The sequence below is a fragment of the Macrobrachium nipponense genome, chromosome 12, assembly GCF_015104395.2.
Source record: "Macrobrachium nipponense isolate FS-2020 chromosome 12, ASM1510439v2, whole genome shotgun sequence".
NCBI classification, from domain to species: Eukaryota; Metazoa; Arthropoda; class Malacostraca; order Decapoda; family Palaemonidae; genus Macrobrachium; species Macrobrachium nipponense.
Window position 1 is genome coordinate 21599262 of NC_087205.1, and position 17500 is coordinate 21616761.

At 37.8% G+C, this 17500-nt stretch overlaps 1 protein-coding gene across 2 annotated transcripts in view; it reads right to left on the reverse strand.

Annotated features, from left to right (window-relative positions):
- LOC135224406 (serine/threonine-protein kinase Warts-like) overlaps positions 1-17500 on the reverse strand; it is a 366054-nt gene that overhangs the window by 61295 nt on the left and 287259 nt on the right. For both annotated transcript variants that reach the window (XM_064263376.1, XM_064263377.1), the window contains exon 2: positions 1-1132. This exon is cut by the window's left edge and continues 342 nt beyond it. In XM_064263376.1, coding sequence (XP_064119446.1) covers positions 1-1132 — 1132 coding nt within the window. The remainder of the gene's footprint in view (positions 1133-17500) is intronic.

The window sequence follows — 17500 nt, forward strand, 5'->3', positions numbered from 1 at the left end:
ACGCTAACAGAGGAGAGCCTGCTCGCAGACCACCAGGTGGGCGACGTCCTCTCGTCCCAGGGGAGCATCTGGAACCTGTAGATGCACTGCGAGGTCGTCGCTCAGGTGATGCTGGTGAAGCCGCTCGCCGGGACACGTGCGTGTCTCTTGGGGTAGCACCACTGGGAGAGTTCGTTCTTTGCGGGGCGGGAGACCCCCTTGGTGAGTAACGCGTAAATCCAGGGTTTCGTACTTCAGCAGGGGTAGTGTGAGGGGGCGGAGAACCTAACAAACCCCCTCTAAGGCCAGCTAATTGGTCTAATTCGTAGTAAGAACCATCTGAACCAGGCCTCCGAGACAGACCTGGAGATGGAGCGCTTCCTCCAGAACTTGGAGACCTTGGAACCCTTGCCATAACCCTAGTCCCCATGGCAATCCGAGGCTTGGATGCGCTGCCACTCCCGGAGGATGACCCTGTAGAGGCCAGGGATGCCAAAGAGCCACGTTTCTCTAACCGATGTTCAAGGTAGGCAGCTGGATCAGGTAATTCAGGCGTGGGACAGGCACTCTTGTAACCACTGTCGACGCTGTTGCTGCCTGCGTAACCCACGACGTCTGCTTCTGGGTGCAGCCGCGGCCCCCAGCATGACGATGCGGAGGGCGGAGGTGCCGGAGGAAGGAGCTCGCCTTCGTCGCTGTCCGCGTCTCCTATGGCACTGATTGTGTCCAACAGGGGATTGTCGACTGATCGCCGCAACCTTCTGGGCCGCCTCCGCCTCCTGGGTGAGGCCAAAGCTATGTCGTCGCTGGCAGTCGGGGGCGAGATTGAGCGTGAGGAGCGAACGGAGGTCATCGTGGTCCCCGGTGGCAGTGCCACGTCAGCCATGCCGGGACGATTGGAGTTGGCACTGGAGGAATGAGAGGCGAGCGAACCTGGATGACTGCTGGTCATCACATCCCGGGGTGAGCTTGCACCCAGTCCCCCTGCGGGAGCTGGGGGCGGGGGAGCCTCGTTGCTACTCGGTCCTGGTGAGGGACGGGAGGCCGGACTGGCTTCCCCTGACGTTTGCTGGTGGTCTATAAATTCTTCGAAGGTGGCATACATGTGCCAGATTTGACGAGTGAAGTCATCTCCCTGAAGAGACAATTCCGCCTGAAAGTAGAAAAGAATTACGTCAGTTACTCCACCATAACTCGAATATCGAATGAAAATAATTAAACATGTCAATGTAAGTTATCACACGCCTATCTATAAATATTTGCATATTATATAGATTATAGGGGTAATATATTATATATATATATATATAGTACATATATATATATATATATATATATGAATGTAAATATGCCAATGAAGGAATAAAAACCTGGGCTTTCATTGCAGCACAGTACGAGTTTATTTACGAATATTTTGATATGTGTATGTGTGCGTGTGGCCTGTTCATTGAATAAATGAAAATCTTTTGAATAAATTGAATAATAACCATTCTAAAAGGAGAATGTATGTAAGTCGCAGAAAATGCTAAATAAAACTATCATCCTCCTATCATTTTCTCAGCTGAAAACTAGTAGTAGAACTCAGGTAGGTAGCAACACCTCCCAATTTAGCCGATCACACCTGACAAATTGTTGCTCGTTCATTAAGAGTTATTTGCGTCAGTGGGTTCTCTTAACTGACAACAGTCGTGATTTAAGGTTTCCTGACACACGACGCGACCTAACTTAGGAAGGGTGATGCAAGTGGCAATGCCGGTTCTCTCTCTCTCTCTCTCTCTCTCTCTCTCTCTCTCTCTCTCTCTCTCTCCCCGTGTCTTTATAAACACACACACACACACTACATATATATATTATATATATATATATATATATATAATTATATATATATATATATAGAGAGAGAGAGAGGAGAGAGAAGAGAGAAGAGGAGTAGAGAGAAGAGAGTGAGAGAGAGAATAGGAAGAACACTGATGTAAGTAGCAATGACGGGTCTCTCTCTCATTCTGTATATATACTATATATATATATATATATATATATATATATATATATATATATATTCTATATACATACATATACATATATATATTTATACATATATATATATATATATATATATATATATATATATATATATATATATATTCTATACATACATACATATATATATACATATATTTATATCCACCTGATTACGGCCCTTTGGAAATTATTTCGAACCGAAAACATTTGTTCGAAACTTCAAAATTATATTCTTATTATAATACACGTGATACACAAGGGTCTGTACCCTCTGTCTGTCTGCCTGTCTGTCTCTTTCTGAAGCATGGATTTGTACTTTCTTGAAGTATTCTTCAGCTTGGTTCAAGAGGTATACGTATTTAAAAACATACTGTTAAGACTCATTGAACAATGATTTGATTACATGTCATTTAATGGGTATTTTTGCCCGTTCACAAAGTTACCTGAAACCTGAGTGGCATGGAGAACGATTTTGCAAAACGTATTTTCAAGACCAAGTTGGCTTTCCACAGTAAGCGACGCAGAACGAGAGAGAGAGAGAGAGAGAGAGAGAGAGAGAGAGAGAGAGAGAGAGAGAGAGAGAGCATCTTAACCGGAAAAGTTGTCTCCCTAAACAGTGTGGCAACTAACTGCCCCTTAATGTCTAACATAAGTCTTAAAGTGAAAACAATGAACTTCCCTAACTATTTGGCCGAGTTTGATTGATTAGCTCGCCACCTCATCCCAAAAACCATTACTTATAAACTTGCGGCAAATGTGTCTGATTTGAGAAGAAGGGTCACAATGAGGCCCCGTGAGCCATAGAGTATGTAAGTGGGACTAACTGTTCCCATAAAGGAAGGGCAAAGCGAAAATCTCTGATATTGGAGAAGTTTATCATTGGTTTCGTTGGAATGTTGAAAATAAACTGATACGAATCATTCATATAAACTGTACTTCAGTGAAAAAAATATTTTCCTTATTAAACTTGAAAACTGCAATCATAAGAGACTTCGATGATTACAAAATGTTAAGTGAAAAAATCAACAGGTAGAAAGACGAAAGATGAGGGCTATAAAGTAAATATTTTCATCTCGATACGATTCCTCAAATGTGGCATATATAAGAAAAGAAGGAACAAAGGAGAAACCCTAAGAAATGGGACTCAGAGAGAGAGAGAGAGAGAGAGAGAGAGAGAGAGAGAGAGAGAGAGAGAGCGATTATCTATGTTTAACGAACCATACTGAGGACAAGTGGTCATTATTTTGCCGATAAAGTCTAAAATGTTATCTTGGATTCATTAGTTGTTAGCTGTTGAATACTCTCTCTCTCTCTCTCTCTCTCTCTCTCTCTCTCTCTCTCTCTTCTCTCTCTCTGTTTCTGCTATCTGGGGTTAATTTTTCTAATATGCACGTGTATGCATATATATATATATATATATATATATATATATATATATATATATATATATATATATATATTATGATATATATATATGTATGTATGATATATATATATATTATATATATATAGATATATATATATATATACATATCATATATACATATATATCCAGACGCAACACAAACCCAACACAAGCTGTTCTTTACTTCATTAAAACCGAAGGGAACAAAACCATAACTATAGTAATATACGAGTGAAGTACGAATCTGTTACGTCCACGGAGGCATTTCTATCAAGTTTATTCGCGCGAGAAAACAATAAGACGATTAAACTAAATATTTTTCAGCAGGTGATGACTCAGCAGAAAAGCCAACTTTACGGAGTCTCTTCGACTCCCGCTACGAATGAATAAAACAAACGAAAATTTCATAGTAATCTGTAACTCTCTCTCTCTCTCTCTCTCTCTCTCTCTCTCAATTTAATGCATTTCCATTCTCACTCTTTTATTTTCGGATTCCAAACGAATTAGTCTTCTTTTACTGACTTTTTTTTTGCCTTTTCTCTTTTCTGTCGATGTTAAAAACTAACCAGTACTCTCTCTCTCTCTCTCTCTCTCTCTCTCTCTCTCTCTCTCTCTCTCTCTCTCTCTGGCGCAAGACATTTTCATTTTCTTCCTTCTTCTGCTTTCGTTTTTGCCCGTCAAATCAAATGACTTGCAGCTCCGAGTAACCCGAAACCTGGATGCTGGAGATTCTCAAACATGTATTAATGACCCCACAACCTCCATAAATATGAAGTTAATTACGAAAGGTGGAATTAACCGGCGATTAATATTTCTACTTTCTGCTATACGGTATTAACATGGGCCCAGTCTCATTCGCTGCCACTTCGTAATAAAAGAGAAATGTAAAGATATGTATTTGTAGAGATTTGAATTTATCGTTTTGAATCTGAATTCCGTCTACTCTACTTTCCTTTCTTTTTTTCTTATGGAGATATATTTTATTATTTTCTCTTTCTTAGTCGGTTTCTTGGAGACGCGAAGGGAAAAGTCGTTGGAGCTATTTCTAATTATAAAAAAAGAAAAAAAGTGCCTCAATGCGAATTGTTATGCAAAAAAAGAAAAGAAAGTTGTATTTTTAATAATTTTAAATCCCTTGACCCAGCTCACCAGGAATCACTGTAGAAATGTCTGTCATGTCAACTCACTTCATGTCAGAAGCCAAGAGGCTAAATTTTGCAGCCTTCAATTCTACTCACTAATAAAGGAAACGGAAGCGTTCAGGTCGAAATATGATTTTTACTGAAAAAGCTTGTCAACGGAGAGATACAGTGAACTGATGAAAAATGAGCATTAAAAAATACCTTATTCTATTTGCTGCGAACTAAAGAGAATTATGTCTCTCTCTCGTTCATTCCATTTGCAGTGCAGAATAAAAAAAGAAATATAAAAAAGCTGCAGAAATTATTTGATCATAAGTAACAAGTATCACAAGTCGAATGGCAAAACAGGAGACGGCAATCGACTGTAGATTAATTTTCCCGACGGAGACGACAAAAAGCTTAAATTATAATGAAAAACATCCGGGCTCTCCCAAGCATTAGAGGAGACATTTCAGCGTCCAAAAGTTGAAAGTTAATTAACGTAGCTGAGGGGCTAACTTCGGAATCAAATGTGTAAGTGAAAAATGAAATTAATAGTATGCTTGATAACCTCTGGGGAGAGGCGGCTGTGCATCGTGGTTGTGTTTGGTTGGGTGGGGGGGGGGGATGGGAGGGGGCGAGGGGTGAGATGACTGGATGATTGGGATCCATGGGGAGGGGGGGTTCTGCAGAGGGTGTCCGAAGTGGGATGGAGGGAGGGAGGAATGGGGACAGGTAGGAGAGCCTCCTTCATATCTTAACCTCATTAATGAGTCTCGCCAGGCAATGATAGAGCCCAATCTCTCCTCATAATCAACGGGGTTACATTTTCTCTTTCCCGGTACCTGGATCTCTGTCTTTCTTTCTCTCTTTCCTTCTTTCTTCCTTTGCTTTTTACAATGTTAATGCTTTAACCCACTAGCTTTCTTTCACTTTCTCTTGTTATGCTCATTTCTATTAACTTTGTTTTCTTATTGTTTAGTGTTTTTACGGCGCATTCTCTCTCTCTCTCTCTCTCTCTCTCTCTCTCTCTCTCTCTCTCTCTCTCTCTCATGCCTCGCTTTGAGCAAGCATGGGTAACGCTGGCAACTAAGTAAAAAAATATATACAAAATCTCTTAGAAAAATGGCTTAAATAATAATAATAGTAATTAAAATAGAGAAATTTAATAGTATTACGTACATGAACAGCAATAACACGATTAACGCTAATAGAACGAAAGCAATCACACGCCTTGGAGAAAAGAAAATCCAATATTAGTAATGACGAAACATTACAAAACACTCAAGGAAGAATATCATAATCAAAACCCTCTGAACAGTGTTTGCCCCTCGGCTATAGCCACCTTTTTATCCCCTGGAGACGGCGGAGAAGAAGAAGAAGAAGAAGAAGAAGAAGAAGAAGAAGAAACGAAATAAAGGAGGAGTGATGGGGTATACAAAAAAAAATAAACTACTTCTGCAGTTCTTCAAACAACCACCATTGTCCAAGGGTGAATGGCAACCTCACAGTCCCATTCTTCGGACTCGCACTAACTTCGTGCGACTTCTGAAGTGCTGTTTTGTTTGCCTCTTTTTTTTTTTTTTTTTTTTTTTACCTCCTGTTTGGCGGAGTGCTGTTTCTCATTGACGGTAAAAGTCTTTGTAGGCTGAAGGTGTATTTATTTTTGGGGGTACAATACTTCACACTTTTTCAAGTTGTGGATTTATAGATACTTTTGTTCGCTATAATGTTTCTTCATTTAAATAATTATCATACATAATTTTCATTTGTTACAAATGAAAATAAGTAGTACATTTCTATGTAAATAATATGAACCCAAAAGTTTGATCTTATTATCCGATCTGTTGCAGTGGTTGCGACAGTGACACTCAAAGAAGATGAAATAGTACAAATAGTCTGATGACCGTAGATTGCTTTTATTAAAGTGTCATTAAAAGAAATTCTTTCCGTATAAATTTTAATTAATTAAACTAGTGTCTTGGAGGACGATTCATCAAGTATATCTTTTTGTACATGAAATCTGTTGCTATCAAAACAATCCTTTTGTTTGACTTGGTCAAATACTGCACGGACATAAAATTACCCTTGGGAGAGGACTTTAAGGGAAAATATAGTATTATTATAAAAAAAAAAATCAAATACTTTGCTAAAATTTACATTACCGACTGAATCTAAAATACTATTGTTATAACTACTATTACCCTTACTTTATGGTATCAGAATTGTTATATGATCAACATCATAACAACATACATTTTTATTTTTGCACTTTCCTTTTCATCATGAATCTTTGTGAGTGCCATACCTTGTACTATTGCTCTCTTCATACCACTCCATCACTCCATTGGCTATCTGGCCTCCATGTGACCCACTGCTACTCGTATCATGCCCGCCCATGTCACACTGCTATGCACCATCTAAAGCCGTGTGGGTATTCATTACTCAACATATGAAATCTGCTCTTCGCGTATTTTCTTTCCCTCGTCTCGTTTTCCTTTTATGTAAAAACCACCTCTCGGCCAAGACGAGACCGGGATATGTAACAACATACCCAGATCGGAGGTGTTCTCTGTTGTCGTATTGTAACGAACTGTACCAGAACGCTTCTCACACAATAATGCACGCAGACATACTCTCTTTACATAAAAGAGGGAACGAAAAAGTTCGTGCATGTGTTCTCGAGCAAGAAAAATCAAGTCCATGAATGGTCCAGGCTAAATTACTGGGGGTAAGGCGCAGCCGAAAATTTGGGAGAATTGGTTATATAGTAACAACTCAGAGTGAGACAACTATAGACAATAAAGAAATAATAAAGAGGGCGGGATGAATAACTATTTCCCTGAACACCAATCAATCGAGTATCTAACTTATATAGTGACAGAAAACATAGACGACAGAGATTGCGAAGTGAATATTATTTAACGGTTATATACACATCAATAAAGGTAATTAAATACTTTAAGAAAAGATACTCGATTCTCATCAATGGAATATCCCAGTAATGTCAATGTCCAATCAGAAACAAGCAATCAGCATTCTAAGATTCCTATTGATTAGTAAAACTCTCGCCTGAAGAAGGCTTAGCAAAGTCCCTATTAAATGAATAACGGCTGCCAAATGTAAAAGGAACCCATAGTGGTGAGTCTTGTAACTTCACTCTCTGATAAGTCATGTACAGTGGTACTAATTGCACTGATGATGCGACCTTATACTCTTATAATCTTTAGGAATCCCGCCCATTCAAACTATGCTGCTTATTTATTTATCTATTTATTTATTTATTTATTTATTTATTTATTTATTTATTTATTTATTTATTTATTTATTTATTTATTTATTTATTTATTTATTTATTTATTTATTTATCAAGCCCAAGATATTTATGTTGCAAAATATATAATGTCTAAACTGATATCTTATGTGAAATAGTATTATTTTGTCTTTATTTGTTCGTTTACTTTTGCAGTTTTATCATGGAAATTAACTTAATTGAACGTATGATTTATGAGAAAAGAACATTTAATTTAATGTTGAGGTAGGTTGCTAGTTACGATCACTGAATGTATAAGAGGATCAATTTGGACTAACAGAATGACTGTCATACTAAATTAACAGTACCTTTAGTTTTAGTTAAAATGATGAAGGATGCGTTTGGAAGTTGTTAATGCTGCGCCAACAAAATACAAGTTGTATCAGTTTAAATAAACTGAGGTATATTATAATAAAGTTAGCGTAGTCTATTTTGCGTAAGAACCAGAAAATTCACCTACTCCAGACTTAATTGTAGGTTTGGCAAGTACGATAATGTAGTCTAGGACTTCTAGCAAAGGATTGCCAGACCAAAAACAATACAAGACGTTCTAGTTTTTTAAAACCGTTTCTAGAAGTGGTTCAGAATCCATGACATCACCACTAAAAATAATGGTCCTCAGAAGAGGTCCCAAGCACTGCAAAGCCTCATTCTTCATTCAGAGGGATCCGGCCATATGCAACGTCGTCGCTCGGTATTTTCTAAGCGCGGTTAGAGGGGCATAAGCAACACGGACGCGAGGTCGCAGTGCTCCATATTTGCCCAGGCTCTTGCATAGGCATTCCATTGAAAACTGGCCTCCCGCCGTCTTCAACGACAAAGACGTATAGACTGGGCAACCTCGATACAACGACGAGGTGTCTATGAGGACGCGTCAGGAATATTTCCTCGGAGTCGAATCTGCTCCGGAGCTGAAGACAGAACATCTCCATTTCATGCTTTGACGAGGTGCCTGGTGTCTCTCGCCAGATCTCCATCAACGCAGACCAGAGTTTCTTTTAGGAGAAGGTCTCGGAAACCCGAGACCTCAATAATCCGGGGGTCGTAACTCAGGAATTGGAGAATCATGCTAATTGAAAAAAACATCCTTTATTTATACAAGGAGATACGAGCTGAGAAAACACATGTTCAAATATTCGCTCGAACCAGCGTCGCTAATGCTTTATCAGGAACCAAACCGAAACCAGCCGAGTTTAGGAGGTGGGTTACTTTTTTATGAGGGTTGTTTTGTTGTTTTTAAACAAAATAATATTAATATTATTCTTCGTAGTAGCGTGAACAGTGGTATAGATATCAAGATTTACTGATATTTAAAAGAGATGGTCAGTATTTCAAAAGGTCTACAAATTTTTAATATATATATTTTAACTGTAACATCACTGATAATTTTAATATTTCTTCTTCTTCTTCTTCTTCTTCTTCTTCTTCTTCTTCTTATTATTATTATTATTATTATTATTATTATTATTATTATTATTATTATTATTATTAGTCAGAATGATGCTTCTCTTTTTCTTATTATTATCATCATCATTATCCAGAATTATATATTCTTTTCTGTGTGTCACACACAGCAGTTCATTAATCGCACACGCGCAAGGTAATGCTTTATACTGAAGTCCGGACGACCTACCTATCGTTAGAAAAATTTGGTGTGTAATTGCCATGAAGTTCTTTGTTTTGAAATTTTCAGTAAGTTCTACATGTTTATGTATTTGCTGTTTACCGTAATCCAAATATCGACGATTCTATATATGACTGTCTTTTGGAGAGGATTAGCATGGCTCAGTCATAGGATTCTAAAGCCTCATTCGTTATTTGCGGAGAATGTAATGCAAAGCTCAGTGAGCAGCTAAATTCAAATTCCACAGATCAACATGGCCGGTCTGCTCTTGAGTGTTGTGTATCCTGCGATTTTGTCCAGGTAATTGAGGAACCCACACACATTTCTGGTAATAGAATAGACCTCATATTCACAGATGTTCCAGCTGTTGTGAAGTCCAAGGTCTGTGAATATATATAGGCACTTCTGATCATTGCGCCATTGAGATTGACATTTCTGTCAATCAGTACATTCCTAATTCCACTATTGGAAAAATTCCCTGGTTGAAATCCAGAGCCAATTGCGAAATGAAATTCTTATGACTATTTTAGATATGTCCCCAGAAAGGACATAAAATTTTGAACAAATGACCAAATTCAACGCCTGGAGACGAGATCGTTCAAATGAAAAAACCACCCCTTTTAGATGAGTTTTGCCAGGCTATCAATAGTACTTACCATAAAGCCGAGAGAAATTACAATAAGTCTTTAAAGAGGAAATTCGAAGAAATTACTCAACCTCTTCTGTGGTGGATCAAATTGGCATCACCTATCTTTGGGTCATGCTCGTTTTCCATTCCACCCCTACTAACAGATGATGGTAGATGGGTGCTGGCCCTAGGGAAAAGGCTGAACTACTTCATCAAGCTTTTTAAGTTAAGCAATCAACTGAGGATGTCCCTCTACCTGATACTTGTCATCCTGAACCTCTTCTTACAAAATTTGCATTTTACTCCCGGGATGTTAAAAATATTCTGGATAACTTTGATAGCTGCGTGGTGAAGATCCTGATGGTTTCTTCCGCCTCCCCCCCCCCCTCCCCCCGCCCCCCCTCTCCATTTTTATTTCTAGTGTGTTGTCTCCTAAGTTTAGTAGATTCTATAGATTTTTATGTCAACGCAGTATCTTTGCAAATGAGCGCAAGCTTAGTAATACAGTGGCTGTTCCAAAGAGTGGCATTTCTGAAGACTTTAACAACTACAGGCCAATCTCTGTTCTCCCAATGCTATCAGAAGTTGCCGAAAAACGTATTTTTAAGCCACTATATAAATATATCTTGAATATAACGGAATGCTAGCTGATAGTCACTATGCATATAAGAAGCAGCTAGGTACCTGCAATGCTTTTTTAGACTTTACTGACCATTTGCACGGAAACCTTGATCAGGGTTTTGAGTGCACAGTAATTCAGATGGATTTTAGTGCTGTTTTCGATTTAGTAAATCACAAGTCACTTAACTATAAACGTCAGAATCTTGGAGTGGGTGGATATGTTTTAGGATTACTTCAGGATATTCTTACTGGTAGGCAGCAGCGAGTTGGTGTGGACGGGTTCTTTAGTGAAACAAGACCTATTGTGTCCAGAGTTCCATGGGGCAGTGTTCTTTGTCTCCTGTTATTTTTTGTGTATACAGATGACATGGTAATTGGACTGGAAACAAGATTGTTCTTATGCTGATGATGCAACACTTGTGCGTGTAGTAAAGCCTCCACTTTTGAGAAATGAAGCTGCCCTTTGCCTTAATTGGGACACAGACCGCATCAGGGAATGGTGTAGTCGGTGGAGTATGAGGCTGAACGCCAGTAAAACGAAAACACTATTTATTAGCAGATCTCGTACAGATTTCCCACCCAACCCTCCCCTTCAGGTGGATGAAACTTTGCTGAATGAGTCTGAAGCTTTAACTACTCTAAGAGTAACTTTTGACTCGCATCTAACTTTTGAGAAACATCTAATGAAAGTTTCAGCGAATGCAGCACGAATGTTCGGTTAGTAAGGCCTCATATATTTATGACCGTGATTAAATCAATGAAACCTGTTTTAGGTCATTTGTACTCTCTTCGCTAGAATACTGTTCTCCGGTATGGATGTATCATTCAGCCAGAGATTTATCACTTTTAGATAAAGTGGTTCGTGGTGGTAGGTTTCTGTTTCCTTCTAGTAGTAGCTATGACTTGGACCATCGACGGATGGTCTCTTGTTTGTCACTTTTTCATAAGCTGTATTTCAACAGAGATCTTTCACATTCACAATTGATCCCTAATTACCTTTATCTGCCAAGAGCAACCAGATTCGCTGAACAGCACCACCAATATGCAATAAATGGGCCTCCTCGCTGTCGAACTTCCCAGTTCCAGAGGTCGTTTATTCTCCACACCTTTGGGCTGTGGATCAACCTCCCATAGGAATTCGCACGAATAGAACTTCAGAAGTTCAAGCGAAGGTGCAATATATTACTACCCTAATACTATGCTCCTTGCATTTTAATAAATTGTGATGTAATCGTTAATTTATTCATTAATTTTTTGATAAGTAGTATCTCTTCTTTACGTATTTCCCTTTACCTCCTCGTACTATGCCTTAATGAACACCATATTCTTTGGAAGCTTGAATTTCAAGTCAATGGTCCCCGTGGACTCGTTCCATATGAATAGATTTCAGCTTCTGAATAATAATAATAATAATAATAATAATAATAATAATAATAATAATAATAATAATAATTTAATCTTGGTCTCAACAAAGCCAATATCTAACTCTCTCTCTCTCTCTCTCTCTCTCTCTCTCTCTCTCTCTCTCTCTCTCTCTCTCTCTCTCCTCTCTCTCTGATACCGTATAACCTAGGCAGATTCCGTTACTCATTGGTACGCTACAACAAAACGTGTCCCAGCAATTTCTCCAATTTATGGCACCTTCAGATGCATACCGTCTAGAATGATCAATTCTTGTCGGGCACATACCCATACCCACGACCCTTTAACTTTCTCATGACACAAGTGAAAACGCATTAGAAAGTTATAGCTTCAGAAATCAGTTACTAAAAAATATCGCCATTGATATATATCATACACACACACACACACACACACACACACACACACACACACACACACACACATATATATATATATATATATATATATATATATATATATTATATATATATATATATATATATATAATATATATAAACATTAACCAGTTCAATGAAAAATGATAAAACTATGCACTGGAACTTTCATAGACATTATTTAAAAAAAACTTTAAAATGTTGATGGGGAGATCATCCTATGGCACTTGTCTGTCTGAGTCTGAGGAGATCAATTAAATATGGGGCTTTACCACAAAGGGAGGAATAGACCCGCTTTTTAAAGGTAGGAAGACAGTTCTAAAATTACCTTACATGACCCTCTCTCTCTCTCTCTCTCTCTCTCTCTCTCTCTCTCTCTCTCTCTCTCTCTCCTTTGACCATTATTGTGTCATCCTTCTGAAAACATTATCCTAGGTTATGGGATGAGCCTCTCTCTCTCTCTCTCTCTCTCTCTCTCTCTCTCTCTCTCTCTCTCTCTAATTCAATCGTTATTGTATCATGCTTCTCTCTCCCTCCTTTGGCCATTATTGTGTCACCTTTCTGAAAACATTATCTTAGGTTATGTGTGAGTTCTCTCTCTCTCTCTCTCTCTCTCTCTCTCTCTCTCTCTCTCTCTCTCGTTTCCATTCGACCGTTATTATCAATAGACTGTGTAACTCCACAAGCTGTATAAGAAGGCAGTCTAATAAAGCTATAAAGCGGAAAGTTCCCACGAGAACCGCATTACGTTGTAAAGCCACCTCTATTTATGGAGGGTTTGAGAAAACGGAATGACTTTCAAGCTGAGCTGTGACCATTGCCCTTCTTCCAATTGTTTACAATTCTTCTCTTTAAGGTAAATAAATTATAGAAGGAATAATGGAAAGCCAGTGTTGAAGCATTAGCACCAATTTTAAAACAAATTCAACCACACTTTCATCACTTTTCAAATACTAAACACTGGAAATGTCAGTTATTTGTTAAATGATATTGCAGCTGAAAAACGACAAAAGATCATTATCTATCAAGCGTAGAAACTACCAAGGATACAACAGGAAGAATGAGTAAATATGCAAATATGGGGGAAGGGGACAGGGCGGGGGCAGGAGTTTGAAACGCAGTACCTTCTCATCTAAGTTGGGCCAGATGATGGCATGTGCCAAACTTTTTCTAGATCGCTCAAGCAGTTCGGATTTCTGAAGAGCACAAATATACACATATACAGTCATACAGTCTTACAAGCATTCACTTTTATATATATATATATATATATATATATATATATATATATATATATATATATATATATATATATATATATATATATATGTGTGTGTGTGTGTGTCTGTGTGTCTGTGTGTGTAGAGAGAGAGAGACAGAGAGAGAGAATCTAAAATATAACTTTTTCTGAAGCCTTTCAAATGGAGGGGTATCTAATAGAATACATGACAGTGACAGAGAAAAAGTTTGAGACAGAGGATTCAAAATTGAAAAGATTTTTTGCCCGATGTTTGGGGTGAAGTTGTTTCACGTCAAAATAAGGATATTTTGATTTACACGTATTATGACTGATAATATTGTGAACATAATATAACGAATTATAATTCCCTGAAAAAATAAGTTCATATCTAAAAACTATAAGAAAGGTATCTTAGAGGAATGAATGAAGAAGAAAACAATTACAAAGATTAAGAAAAAAAATCTGTCTCGACAAGGAATCGTATCAGGTTGAAAAACACCTGACCAGTGGCACTGCCAAGCATTCATAAAATCCAATATGGAATCGACAATAAGCACTACTATAGTAGATTCACATCACCCGTGCATCTAATGTCTAGGCCAGTCCCTTACGACGCTCTTGATTGGCTGCTGATAAGCCAATCACAGGCCTGAAAACTCTCAGTCTCCTTCGAGAATTCACATGGGTAGGTATCATGTTCCACCTCTCCGGAGGGATACGTCTTTCAGGAGAGGTGGAACATACATCCTGCCTATGTGAACTCTCGAGAGAGACAGAGAGTGTCCAGGCCTGTTATTAGCGTAAGGGACTGGCCTTGACGTCAAATGCACGGTTGATGTGAATCTACTATAGCTCAAGCGTTCTCCTGGAGGAACGAGGCCACAGACCAGTAGGGTACCTCGTAAAAAGCAAATAAAGGAAAAAATGCCTGGGATTCTTTTTCTTGCTCGACTCAGTCAGCTCTTGCTTATATATATATATATATATATATATATATATATATATATATATATATATATATATATATATACTTTGAAATTATGAGATTAAGTTTTCTATCTCCATCAAAGCAGCATAAACTTATAGTCCATTTGAGAGGAACAGAGGTTTTCAGTTGCGTTTCATTGTGATTTAACTAGAAGTAGCAATAAGAATTATTTTAAACCATTTTTGCAACGTTTCTTTTCAGATTCGTTTAAGAAAACAAGTGTCAATATTGGTTAATCAATATTCTGTTCCTGAATCGTCTTATATCTCGGTGACATGAGTACCATCTCTCTCTCTCTCTCTCTCTCTCTCTCTTTTAGTAAATTTAATATCACTGGCGTGACAGATCAGAAGCGTTCTGCATATTAAGCAATGCCTTTCTTCTCCGTGCTACCTTTCTTCTCAACTCTCTCACCTTCATCCTACACAAGTTTTGTCTACCCTTCATTTCTACTACATTCCCTACACTTCTTTCCCTTCTTTATCTTTTATAATCATTCCCTTCATTACTCTTCTCTACCCCTATCTACCTTCCTCACCCATTTCTCCCACTTCCTTCTCTCCTCCTTACACCTACCCTTCTCCTTCATTCCTCGGCACACACACACACACACACACACATTCTAGACGTCACCTCTTTTATGGTGAACTGGTTGAACCCTCAATCAATTCAAAAATGTCGGTGCTGACATTGCCCGTCAGGCCACTAATTTCTCTTTTATTGGTTTGGTGTATAGCTGGCTTCCCCCAAATGTTTGGGGACTGTACCCGGGGTGGGTTCGGGGCGGGGGGCGGGCGGTTGTTGTACTGACCTCGGATTGTATTCCGAGCGCCGGAGAAAGTTATCAGCTGGAAATAATTATTAATGTTTGTGTCTCGTAGCTAAAGAGGAGCCTTTTGGTTTTCGCTTGCTTTTTTTTTTTAAGCCATAATTGTCATAAGAATATCTTTTAATTGTCTTGTTTCCCTATGATTTGGATATGCATGTCTTTTTCATCAATATTATACATGGAATATAGATAGATAGATAGATAAATAGATAGACAGACATAGATAGTTATACCTCATTTCAGGAAAACGCTTTTAAAAATTTTTGTTTTTCTATGAATTGCATGGTAATGTCCCTTTCATCGGTATTACACATAAAATGCTGAATATATATATATATATATATATATATATATATATATATATATATATATATATATATATATGTATATATGTATATATATATATATGTATATATGTATATATATATATATATATATATATATATACTTCTATATATATATGTATATATATATATGTATATGTATATATACATATATATATATATATATATATATATATATATATATATAAACAAATGTACCATAAAGGAATTATTTCTTCTTTTCTGTTGTTAATAAATCTTAAAATCAACTCAAATATAGAGAATTATGGAAAGAATGGTAAGTTTTGTTTTATTGATTTAGATGAATATCAAGTTATTGTCAGTGCGACAAGTGATTGTGTAAATTTGACCGCAAACTTTGGCTAATGAAATCAGAGATTAATCTAACCATGACAACACTTACATTTTAAGGGTGATAAGCGGTAGCTGGAAACGAGCCTGTTGTGCATTAATAACAAGCTAAAACATTAACCTACTTATAATGTCAAAAGACAGATAAGTGTTAATAACGAAATTCAAAGTATCCACAAGTTAGAGAGAGAGAGAGAGAGAGAGAGAGAGAGAGAGAGAGAGAGAGAGAACCCGAAGACAGGGTTATAACACAGAAAGCTTGCTGGGAAAGAATCGAATATAGAATTTACCTTCCTCACTTTGGGAGATCAGTATCTTCCCCCAGCTTTCCATATCCTCAAACACATCATCCTTCCATCATGAACTCCCATCATTTTCATCATCAAATGTAAAAAGGGGGATGGGGGTAAGGGATTTGGGGTAGGGGGTGAGGGCTGGGGATGAGGTCGGGAAGGGAAGAAAGGGGAGGCGATTGGGGAGGGGTTGTGTGCTGTGGATTTCAAAAGCTAAGTTTTGATTGGTTTTGCCCATTTATAGGGAAGAAACGAAAGTTCAGGCGCTCTGCCCATAAATTTTCCATACATTTATCATTTGGTTATGAGTCATTAGGATGCGCTCGCTGCGCTGCTTAATCTTCCTGTAGCGGTCGGTGAAGTGATGAAAGTTTGGAGTTTGGTAAGCGACTGGACGGGTGACCACGATAGTTTCCCTTGCTTTTGCTTTTAAAATGTTAGTCAGGTGTTCTTTAGCTCGTCACTAAGGGGAAAAGAGAAAAGAAAATATAAAGAAATGATTAAGGGAATAGCTTTAGGGATGACCGCGTGAGAATCTTAAACCAGAGGAAGAATGATAACTATGAGAGAGAGGGAAGTAATGAAGAAGGGCGTAGAAAGATAAAGGGAGGTACGAAGAAAATTATTACAGAGATAAAGGTGGAATCACTTCAACTGATGACTTAAGGGATGAAGATTCAAGAGATGAGGAGAAAAGCGTAAAGAGAATAAGAGATATTCATAGAATGAAGACGAAAGAAGCATAAAATCGATACAGAATCACACAAAAATGTTAATAAAGGATCACAAAAATGTTAATAAAGGATCACAGAAAAAATGTTAATGAATGATATGTATAAATAGAGGGAGGAAAAATCAGAGAGAGAGAGAGAGAGAGAGAGATAGAGAGAGAGAGAGAGAGATTTAAGCAGAAGAAAACAGTTTTTTAGACTATATAAAACCT